General features: G+C 45.8%; 1 protein-coding gene across 1 annotated transcript in view; it reads right to left on the reverse strand.

Moving 5' to 3' along the window:
• Window positions 1-12,470, reverse strand: part of LIN52 (lin-52 DREAM MuvB core complex component) — a 268,699-nt gene that overhangs the window by 163,960 nt on the left and 92,269 nt on the right. The window contains exon 5 of the mRNA XM_029598442.1: window positions 8,736-8,819. Within this exon, the coding sequence (XP_029454302.1) occupies window positions 8,736-8,819 (84 nt within the window). The remainder of the gene's footprint in view (window positions 1-8,735; window positions 8,820-12,470) is intronic.

Here is a 12,470-nt window from a genome sequence, read left to right on the forward strand (position 1 = left end):
AGCCGCTTTTATTTGCACGGCCTGTGAAGAGAGAGTCTCAGCCATTACCCAACTGCCACTCTCAGATTGTGCATATGCCAAGTGTCTGTGGCCTCTGCTCAAGGACCGTTGTTGCAATGCCTTGGCTAGATGAGAAGGAAGAGTTTCATATTTTTAAAAGGGAGAAACCTGGATAGCTGCAAAGAAAGGGTCATCAGACCATAAGTCAGTAAAACCAATTACAATTGAGCAGGAAGTTCTAAGGAGTAAAATTCCAAGGCTCTGCTTTGTACACAAAAAAATTATAAACATTAATTCTCCAAGGACAAGCAAGATGGCAGTCGTCACACATGGGCTGACATCATCAGATGGAGCCCGCACAGAACTAGACAAGCAAGATGGCAGTCGTCACACATGGGCTGACATCATCAGATGGAGCCCGCACAGAACTAGACAAGCAAGATGGCAGTCGTCACACATGGGCTGACATCATCAGATGGAGCCCGCACAGAACTATGATTTCAAAGCTTTTAGTTTTGAGGATGCCCTACTGGGCATGTGCAGCTTTAGCTGCCTCCCAGCAGACCCCTCAGTCTCATCATTTTCAAACAGAGCCTGCGGGCACAGGTCTCTCTCTCACACACGACTATTTGCACTGAAAACGTAGGACACTGTAGCAGCTGTTTCTCGCACGGCCCCATGGGTTTGTTTTCTCTCTCTAGTCTTCTAAGTAGGCTTTTTGTCCATTTCCTGGGTTTTCTTTTTTCCCTTCTGTTTCTGTCAACTGCATGGTGCAATGGCTGTGGTGCTCCAGCACGGCCTGCTCAACATTTTTTTCCAGCCTTTCGTATGATGTACTTAGGTTAGGTTAGGCCTCTCACCCTCAGGTCAATCAGAGTTCTGCCTGGGTACAGTCCGCAGTGTTTCTGGCAGCTTCCCCCGTGAAGATTGAGCTGTTAATAACTCGTTGCTCCAGGGACTCTAGGAGACTTCATCTGCCCAATGTGCACGGAGGGATCCAGGTTGGCCCCACTAGTGCATTAATGACATTTATTCCCTCTTGACCTGTGCTCTGGGTTTAGAACTGGGTCGGTGCCTACTGGAATTATTCTGCGTCAGCCATGAATTCCAAGAGGGTTTTCATGGGGAGAAGAGCTCATTTATTTATTTGGGCATTTTATATACCGTTGTTCCATAAATAGATCACTACGATTTACAAATTGACATTCATAATTATGACATAATTAACATGCAATTAACATAGAGTTATGGTTACAGAGGTGGTTTGCAGGGGCTGGCATTTATCTATCAAATCTATCAAGACCAATTTCTCATTACATATTAACATTGATCTAGAACAACTGGCATAGAGATCGGATAATGAGGATTGCTACATTATGGTTTTCACAAATGGATCTTGCATTTTATCATTTTATCATTCTATCATTTGATTTATTCCTTAGGTTTAAACAACATCCTTTGTCCTTGTTCTTGCGGATCTGTGTCAGCCCTGTTTTTAGTTCATTTCTGAAACTCTTTCTGTCTGGTAAAATACGCAGGGCCCAGGCAGAGAATTCCAGAGCTTTGGGCCTGCTATGGAAAACATTTCATCTCTTATTTGCATCAGATGTGTGCACCATATTGTGGGGATAGACAATAGTCCTTTATTTTGAGATTGCAGTTTTCGTTGAGGATTGTATGGTTGTAGTGTCATTCCTAATAAACCAGAATTATTGTCATGAATGGTGTTGAAGATTAACGTTAACACTTTATAGTAGATACTGGATTGTACTGGTAGCCAATGCAGTGATATCAGCACTGGTGTAACAATATTTCCTAGATCCTAGTAATAGTCTTGCTGCAGCATTTTGCAATAGTTGCAGTGGTTTTAAGTGACTTGCTGGAAGACCTAGTAGTAGGGAATTGCAGTAGTCAAGGTTTGAGAAAATTACAGTTTGAGGTACATTACGGACGTCTGCCAGAGATAATAATGGTTTCAACCTCTGTAGAATGCGTAGCTTGGCATAACCTGTCTTGATTAATTTACTGATGTGCATTTTCATTGTGAGGTTCTCGTTTAACTGTACACCTAGATCCCGTACTTGGATTTGATGGATTAATTTGAAAATAATCCAGGTCTAAGGCAGGTGTTTTAACTGTTGAAGGGTTTCGGCTCAGCCTCCCCACAATCCTGAAAATCACACCAGTCTCTGAGGGCTCAAGGTAATTATCACCTCTGGTGCCCTGGATGAAGTGACCTTCCCTCCTGTCCTGTCCAGGGCAGTCTTCAAGGAGGAGTTGGAGAGCAGTGACTGATGCACCAATGGTGCCCATGCTCCGATGACATGGGATGCCAATACACCAATGGGAAATGTTATTGAGCCCTCTGGCACTGTTTGTATTTTCATTCTGCTTTTTAATTGATAGGGATAAGTTAGAATTTTTTTAGCTCAGGTGAGTTTTTAGTTACAGGCACTTGGACTACTTTTCTTATTATTGGGACCTCACTGTCGGGATGTCCTAATTCTAATGCATCATTAGTATCCTTTGAAGATACCTCTCTCCAAACCATGCGCTGCTGAGCGACTGTCGGCTTTCCCCTTTGTTCTAGTTTAAAAGCTGCTCTATCTCCTTTTTAAAGGGTACAGAACTTTAGATCTGTTTTCCTGGAAGTTGCCAGGGTCGAGAAAGGGGACTCCCATGTCTTTTCCAAGACCCTGTGGGAGGGCAGCACCGTCAGTTCGGCCAAGGACTTCTGCTCTTAGGTCTGGGACCTTCCTGGTTTCGATGTTGATCCCACCTTTTCTATGAATTTCGAATAGGAAAGAGCTTTTGGTGCGGAGGCGGGCTCAGGCGGTTCTGGTGGATGACCCTGGAGAACTGGGAGGTGAGGCTTCCAAGTGTGAGCTTGGCTGGGGAGAGAATTGTGGTTGTGGCGATCTCCCTGTCCCCTGTATCTTTCCCTGTGGACTATGTGTGTGGAGTTTATCCTCTGGAGGGCCTTCCTTGGCAAATGGACTAGCCGGTTGAGGTTCCTGTCCATTCGGCTCCAGGGATGCGAAGAGTCCTGCGAGGACTGCAGAAATTTGCGATATTGCTTGCTCCGCCAGAGCCGGAGACTTCGACTGCTTGTCCTCCCTCCTAGGGGTCCTGTGCACACCCAGCTGATGTACTGGGAAAGGTGGCGAGGAGTATATCTGAGTCAGGTCCTCGGAGTTCGTGACTGCGAGGGGTCACATCCTGTGAAAGTTTGGCATGTTATGAGATTGGCTCCTGCAATTGAAGAGACATCCATTTTTGCCTGGAGACTGAGGAAATGTCAGCGTACACTTTGTGTGAGGAGGCGAAGGAAACCTTGGAATCTGGATAATCTGACAGCGACGTGACATCCGAGAATCCCATCTCACGCATCTCCTCCGAGGTTAAAACCCTTTGAGAGTCCTGTACTTGACCCCAGGCCTCATGCGCTTTGGGCTGTTGGTGCTTATGCCCAGACTCCGCAGCGACACGGACTTCCTCTGTATCGGCACCACGCTGACATGCGTCGATGAGTGCGGCTTCGGCTGGGAGCTCTTGGGTGCACTGTGTCCCAACGTGCTGCGCCAGTCTCCCGATACATGCAGCGTGTGCTCGGATTTGACCCTCAGGATGACGCCGGCATTGATTCCTTGGGAAAGTCTGCGCTCTTGGCTCCATGCGACAGTTTCGATGCCTTTGACGTTGCGTCAGGTGGCCGGTTTTCCTGCTCCCGGCTCCTCGAAGCACTGTCCGTGCCCGAGCTCCAAGGTACATCCTAGAATGGGGGTGGCACTGTGGGGGCGAGCACCTTCTGGTTTTTTGTGCCCCAGGAAACAGGCCCCCTTTCACTTCTTGGGGCAATCCAAGCTTGGCCCTGGTGAAGAGTGGGAGGAGAGTTGTTCCACCGGTGGGGCACAGGAGCCGTCGTTTCCTTCCCTGAGCCTCACTATTTCCTGGACTCACTGCCGTTGGGTCCGGGGTGACATATGACCGTAGTCTGGACCCAGGCAGATGTAGCAGTAGTTGTGGCCATCGGAGATCAACATCGTCTTACCATACTGGCAGTATTTAAAGCCAGGTAGTTTTGGCCCCATCATAGCACTGAAAAGTGCTAGGTTTTTTGTTTTTTTTTTTTTAACGAAGAGGAGAAAACTCGGAGGGGAGTCAGGAGAATTTTGCTCCATGTGCGTCCAACAGCGCAGAAGAAACAGACTGAGGAGAATGAGGGTGCTAGATTGCGCAGGAAGACGCGTGCAACCACACAGAGCAAAGCTCTGTAACTGCTAGGAGAAGCACTGCCTCGAGGCTGCCGGAGGACGTCCCAGACGCATGGCTAATTCAGCCCTGCTATAGACGGGAAAAACTTACGTCAGAGTTTCTAGAAGTTTGGGTAGACTGGATGGACCTTTTGGTCCTTTTCTGCCATCATTTCTGTGACTGTGCCTCACTGAGCACGCCCAGAAATGCCATTACACCATGCGTCTATGTGAAAGCCATTCAATCTTGTATTTTAATAGAAAACAAACACAGAAACCAACTCCAAGAGGAGGCGAGTGAGTTTCATGAGGTCTGACATGCTGCTGTCCTCAGAGAACACCTGTTAAGGTAAGTAACTCTGCTTTCTCCAAGGCAAAGCAGGATGGCAGTGCTTACATATGGTAATCCCTAGCTACAGGCTGCCTCCAACAACAAAAAAAAAAAAAAAGGAGGGGGGGCGGGGGGACAATGGCAAGTGCCAATGGGCACAACAATATTTTTGTTGGCAACTAACTTTTTTTCCTATGAGCAGCAGTCTGGAATAATAATAGGCTCTAGGAGGGAATGGAGTTGGCTTCTACACCTTGACCAAATTCCTGCAGGACAGACCGGCCAAACAGTAACGATACATGGATTTATGGCGAGAACTCCATGTCGCTGCCTTGCCAATCTCCTCCATGGGGACTAATCACAGGTGAGCCACAGACAGAATAAGCCTTGATACGGCGCATCAAATTCAAGCCTGCGATGGCAAACCAAAAGAAGATGCAGTCAGTCTGGCAACTGCTATCCTCTGTTTAATATCAAAAGAAACAAAAAAGCTGAGTGGACTTTATGGGCTTCGGTCTGCTCAAGGCTCTCTTGCTATCCAAACTATGAGGTGCTTGTTCACCTTGCTGGTCCTGAAGCCTGGGAAAGAATACTGGAAGGACAACTGACTAGTTAAGAAGAAATTCCAACATCACTTTAGTCACAAGACCACCTTATCACGATAAAACTTGGTATAAGGTGGATAAGTTACTATAGTCGGAAGCTCACTGACTGTGCGCCGAAGTAACTGCCACCAAACATACGACTTTCCAGGTCACAGGCGTGCAGTGGCTCAAAGGGAGCTTTCATCAGTTGGGACAGAACCACGTTGAGGTCCCAAGACACAGTGGGAAGAATGATGGAAAGCTTTAGATGAAGCAGGCTCCACATAAAACAGACAACTAAAGGTTGTACAGAGAAGGGTTTACCTTTAGCATGGTAATGGTAGACGCTAGTTGCACTAAGGTGAACTCTTAATGAGTTGGTCTTGCCAGACTCAAATAGATGTAGAAAGTAATTGAGCTGTTTTTGTATGGGGCAGAAGCAGAAAGGATCTAGGGTCTTATGCTCTCACCACAAAGCAAACCTCCTCCACTTAAATCCAAAGGACTTTCTAGCAAATCCTTTCTTGAAACCAAAAGAACTCAAACGCATCCTCAGAAAGATAAAGGGATTGCTCAGTCAACCTCTCAATATCCAGGCGGTGAGCACCAGGGACGCTGCCTCAGCAGAGGCCAAGGACTTCATGATTGGCCACTGTTGGAAACAGGATGCTGGGCTTGATGGACCCTTGGTCTGACCCAGTATGGCATTTTCTTATGTTCTTAGCCTGCCACTGCTTGGAGCTGTCATGGCAGCAGAATGAACAGTGTAAGCTGGGCCTCTTCTGCAAATTCACACTGGTCAAGTTCTGTACCCACTGCTCTAAGCTGGTCACTGCCACTGACCACTTCAAGCCACTGCTCTCCATCCACTTCAAGTTGTGCTTAGCCATGTGAAGATATGTAAACGAATCTGAAGCCTGGCCTGGACGTAGATACGGTGGAGGCCATAATTCAGTTCAGTACATGGGCGAGATTCATGTCTACCCCAGCAACATGCACGAGGTGCTGGAACTGGCAAAAAGATGAGGCCGAGGGAGAAGGGGGTGGTGCTGGAGCAGGCGGACAGATGAGATTAGGGAAGGTGGTGGTGCTGAGCTGGCAGCAAATTGGGCTGAAGGGGAGGGGAGGGGAGGAGATGGTGCTGCTGAAGCTGACAGACAGGCGAAACTGGTGGTGATGCTGGAGCTGGCGGTTAGGCCGAGGAAGGAGGTAAGGCAGTAGAGGTGCTGGAGATGGCAAACAGATGGGGGTTGTGGGGGAGTAGGAAAAAACAGGATATGAGAATGGTTTTTGCCTGGTCCAGCCTGGGAACTAACCTGCTGGGAGAGGGGGAAAGAATAGCTGATTAGCACTGTGAAACCGCTGGGGGTTACTTGGAAGACTGATCCAGCATGTTAATCCTCAAACTGCTAGGACTAGGAGGAAGAATGTATTTTGTCTTGCTCAGCCTGAAGACTAACATGCTGCTGGGGGGGGGGGCCAGGAAAAGATGGTAGCACTACAGAACAGGAGGGGAGTAGCACTATAGAACAGGAGGGGAGTAGCACTATAGAACAGGAGGGGAGAAGCACTACAGAACAGGAGGGGAGTAGCACTACAGAACAGGAGGGGAGTAGCACTATAGAACAGGAGGGGAGAAGCACTATAGAACAGGAGGGGAGTAGCACTATAGAACAGGAAGGGAGTAGCACTATAGAACAGGAGGGGAGTAGCACTATAGAACAGGAGGGGGAGTAGCACTATAGAACAGGAGGGGAGTAGCACTATAGAACAGGAGGGGAGAAGCACTATAGAACAGGAGGGGAGAAGCACTATAGAACAGGAGGGGAGTAGCACTATAGAACAGGAGGGGAGTAACACTATAGAACAGGAGGGGAGAAGCACTATAGAACAGGAGGGGAGTAGCACTATAGAACAGGAGGGGAGTAGCACTATAGAACAGGAGGGGAGAAGCACTATAGAACAGGAGGTGAGTAGCACTATAGAACAGGAGGGGAGTAGCACTATAGAACAGGAGGGGAGAAGCACTATAGAACAGGAGGGGAGTAGCACTACAGAACAGGAGGGGAGTAGCACTATAGAACAGGAGGGGAGTAGCACTATAGAACAGGAGGGGAGAAGCACTACAGAACAGGAGGGGAGTAGCACTACAGAACAGGAGGGGAGTAGCACTATAGAACAGGAGGGGAGAAGCACTATAGAACAGGAGGGGAGTAGCACTATAGAACAGGAAGGGAGTAGCACTATAGAACAGGAGGGGAGTAGCACTATAGAACAGGAGGGGAGTAGCACTATAGAACAGGAGGGGAGAAGCACTATAGAACAGGAGGGGAGAAGCACTATAGAACAGGAGGGGAGTAGCACTATAGAACAGGAGGGGAGTAGCACTATAGAACAGGAGGGGAGTAACACTATAGAACAGGAGGGGAGAAGCACTATAGAACAGGAGGGGAGTAGCACTATAGAACAGGAGGGGAGAAGCACTATAGAACAGGAGGGGAGTATCACTATAGAACAGGAGGGGAGTAGCACTATAGAACAGGAGGGGAGAAGCACTATAGAACAGGAGGGGAGTAGCACTATAGAACAGGAGGGGAGAAGCACTATAGAACAGGAGGTGAGTAGCACTATAGAACAGGAGGGGAGTAGCACTATAGAACAGGAGGGGAGAAGCACTATAGAACAGGAGGTGAGTAGCACTATAGAACAGGAGGGGAGTAGCACTATAGAACAGGAGGGGAGAAGCACTATAGAACAGGAGGGGAGTAGCACTATAGAACAGGAAGGGAGTAGCACTATAGAACAGGAGGGGAGTAGCACTATAGAACAGGAGGGGAGTAGCACTATAGAACAGGAGGGGAGTATCACTATAGAACAGGAGGGGAGTAGCACTATAGAACAGGAGGGGAGTAGCACTATAGAACAGGAGGGGAGAAGCACTATAGAACAGGAGGGGAGTAGCACTATAGAACAGGAGGGGAGAAGCACTATAGAACAGGAGGTGAGTAGCACTATAGAACTGGAGGGGAGTAGCACTATAGAACAGGAGGGGAGTAGCACTATAGAACAGGAGGGGAGAAGCACTATAGAACAGGAGGGGAGTAGCACTATAGAACAGGAGGGGAGAAGCACTATAGAACAGGAGGTGAGTAGCACTATAGAACAGGAGGGGAGAAGCACTATAGAACAGGAGGGGAGTAGCACTATAGAACAGGAGGGGAGTAGCACTATAGAACAGGAAGGAGCCTTCCCAGCCCCTGCTGCAGACGAGAAGAAGTATTGTGGCCCTGTGTAAAAAGGTTTGCCCACCCCTGGCATAGAGCAATCACAGCAGAGAAGCCTGTGCACTGTAGGTCTTGCATCATCCAATCCTGCTCTTCTATACCGCACAACAAAGCCTAAACGCAGCAGAACAGATTCAAATTCATTTATTCAGTACTTAGGCAAGTGTCCTAATCTGGACCTCAAAAGTCTTTCCATGTCTAATTTTCAGAATTCTGCACAAACTTAAAAATCACCATCCAGCCTTAAGGAAGAAGAGCTTAGAGTAGCTTCCTGGTTACTCACATTCATCCAAACCCAGCTGGTAAGCCAGATTTTGCAGACCTCGAACTTTCTCCATCAGATTAGCTGTGGTCAGACTCCCCAGCTCTGAAAACACATCCAGACAGAGAGAAAATTAGTGGCTGAACAATTTCTGCTTTTGTGCTAAGTGGTCACTCTGCCTTAAACAAAAGAAAACAAGTTTACTTATCATAAAGAGCTCAAGTTTACTTATCATAAAGAGCTCAAGTTTACTTATCATAAAGAGCTCTCCGTGGAAGGCAGGATGAATTACTTATCATAAAGAGCTCAAGTTTACTTATCATAAAGAGCTCTCCGTGGAAGGCTGGATGAATTAGCCATGACACAAGGTGATGGCATCTGACGGCACCGAATGGACCCATCTCTCCAGCTCAGTCATGGGTGCCTGTTGTCTCACGAGCCCATCAGTCAATTGTAAAGCATTCTCCAGAGAGGTGGGTGGGTATCAAGCATGGCTAATTCATCCTGCTGCCTATGGAGAATCCCATTTACAGTACGCACACTCGCTTTCTCTGCTGACAAGCAGGGCTGAATTAGCCAGGACACATGGAGAATCTCAAGGTGCAGATTACGCAGTATTTATTTATTTATTTAAGCATTTCTATATACCGCGGCACGTTGGGAACATCACCTCGGTTTACAGGTAACATAATGCAGCAACAGGCTTTACAGGGAACACAAAGCATAAAAGTGATGGAATAACCATGTTAAGAATATGTACAAAAAGAATAACGCAAACTGAATAACCACGTGAGAGGTATATACAAAAAGTAAGGAGGTTTGTTAACGTTCAGGAGGGTAAGTAGAGAACGTGCCGATAAAAGAATCCAGACTCCCCCATAAAGAGCACAGAACTACTTACCCTAAAGTTACTGTCGCTTCATGAGCGTGTCCAGATAGTAACAGAATGTGAAGGTGTGAACGGACAACCAAGTTGCAGCTATGCAGATGTCTTCACTGGACACAGCTCTTAGGTGGCCATGGCTCTTTATGAGCTTTGAGAGTCTGTGACCCGGAGGCCAGCCAGAGCACAGTAGCATGCAATACAGTCTGCTAGACAGTTACACAATGTGCGTTTGGCAACAGCTACTCCCAGGATTGGACGAGACAAAAAGTTGAAAAGTCTGACTATGCAGTTGAGTTCTAACATAAGAAGTTGCTATACTGGGTCAGCCCAGGGTTGCTGAATCTAAAAAAAAAGACATAGTTGCACTGGAGAAGGTACAGAGAAGGGCGACCAAAATGATAAAAGGGATGAACAGCTCCCCTATGAGGAAAGGCTGAAGAGGCAAGGGCTGTTGAGCTTGGAGAAGAGATGGCTGAGGCCTACAAAATCATGAAATGACAAGAACGGGTAAAGGTGAATCAGTTATTTACCCTTTCAGATAATAGAAGGACTAGGGGGCACTTGAGGGCTGATATAGCTGATCCCACTCTCAGCAGAGGCCCCATTACGCTAAGAAATCGGGCCTTCTCCACAGCCGGTCCTACCTTATGGAACTCCATCCCCCCAGATCTTAGAATGGAACCCAGCCTCTCAACCTTCAAGAAAAGACTCAAGACCTGGCTGTTCATGCAGGCTTTTCCTAACTCCAATATTATTTAACTCCTAACAATCAACTCACATCACCATCAACATCACTATTAGCTACCTCTTACAATGTAATTATATGTAATTATCTGGCTTTCCTTTCCTTCTTACTCCAAGTTCTATTTTTCCCTGTTACATGTAACTGCTTTTTCCGCACTATTGTTCAAGTTTAAATTTATTTTGCACTCCTGTTTCATGTGAACAAGCATGATGGGACTATTGTCTTGAATGTTGGTATATAAAAAACTTAAATAAATAAAATAAATAAATTAGAGAACTTTCATGTTGAGATGTGTCAAGAGGACCATGTACAACGCTGCCACCAGGTGTCCGAGGACAATGAGAATAGACAGGGTCAGTACTTAACCTTGGTTCAGTAAGTAAATAGGTGCGCAGGCAGCATTCTCCTCCATCCTCTCAGTCAAGGATAAAGGCCCAGGCAGGGAAGTTCACATTCTGGAGATGAAGGAAAGGCTAAGTAGCTGGTGTCAATGCGCAGTGAGTTACAGGACTGGAGGTGCAGGGTTTATATTAAGGGAAACATACAAGCTCCATTGTTGGGGGAATTTCTGTGGATGAGCAGTGAGTTACAGGACTGGAGGTGCAGGATTTATATTAAGGGAAACATCCAAGCTCCATTGTTGGGGAATTTCCGTGGATGCGCAGTGAGTTACAGAACTGGAGGTGCAGGGTTTATATTAAGGGAAACATCCAAGCTCCATTGTTGGGGGGAATTTCTGTGGATGTGCTGTGAGTTACAGAACTGGAGGTGCAGGGTTTATATTAAGGGAAACATCCAAGCTCCATTGTTGGGGGAATTTCTGTGGATGCGCAGTGAGTTACAGAACTGGAGGTGCAGGGTTTATATTAAGGGAAACATCCAAGCTCATCATTTGGAATGGTAATGAACAAGAGTTGTTGCTCTTTGAGAAGTGGACTAATTCATGTGATGAAAATATACAATTTATGATGGCATACAGTAACAAAGAAATTTCATTTTTGGATGTTAAATTGGAGAAATTGTCTTCAGGAGAGTTAATCACAACCGTTTTTAAAAAACCTACGGATCGTAACACGATGTTACATTACAACAGTGCACATCCTGTCCCTTTAAAGAATAGCCTGCCCTTTTCGCAGTTTTTACGGTACAAAAGGAATTGTTCCAATAATCAATTATTCAAATCACAATCTAATACTTTAACAGAAGCTTTCAAACAACGGGGGTTATCCAAAAAAGTGTTGTCAATACTGCATTTAAACGTGCTTTATATTATGATAGAGAAGCACTGTTGAATCCGAGTATTAAACAAGACAGTACACAAACAATTACATGTGTCTCAAAATATTCTCCGATGTTGCGGAAAATCATTAGGAGCATGCGTCAACATTGGCATTTGATTCAAATGATACCAGGGATGGAAGAACTAGATTTCAGGATGGCTTTTTCCAGGAGTAAAAATTTTAAAGAAATTTTGAGTCCTTCCACTCTACCTTCAATTCAAAGTAATAAGAACACAACCATTGATGGATCATTATTGTATGGACATCACAAGTGTGGCCATTGCAAAATATGCAATCAGACATTGGAACTAAAGATATTTAAATGCACAGCTACCAACATTACATACAAATTACGAACATTCACCAATTGTCAGACCACGCATGTTGTATACATAATTAAATGTCCTTGCGACAAGATCTATGTTGGACAAACTGCACGCTCATTGCGGCTACGTATAGGAGAACATAAAAGCTGTATTAGAAATAAAAAAGAAACAGCATCAATAGTCGCACATTGTATATTAGCCAAACATCAACTTCAGGATTTACGATGGTTCGCAATCGATCATGTTTCAGTAGACAGTAGAGGTGGGAACCGTGAAAAGATTTTGTACAAAAAAGAACAGCAATGGATTTACAAATTAAAATCGGAAGAACCCACAGGTTTAAATAGCAATATAGAATGGAATACTTTGATCACTATATGATATCAATCCATTTCATTATGTTGAATCTTCCGGATCAGATAAGACGGTGTCATTCGAGAAAGAAACAATTGAATTGGAATCAGTGTCACATACAGTGATTGATAAAGTTAGTTTGTTTTGAGTGACGTCAGTACGCAG

The sequence above is a fragment of the Rhinatrema bivittatum genome, chromosome 4 (assembly GCF_901001135.1).
Source record: "Rhinatrema bivittatum chromosome 4, aRhiBiv1.1, whole genome shotgun sequence".
NCBI classification, from domain to species: domain Eukaryota; kingdom Metazoa; phylum Chordata; class Amphibia; order Gymnophiona; family Rhinatrematidae; genus Rhinatrema; species Rhinatrema bivittatum.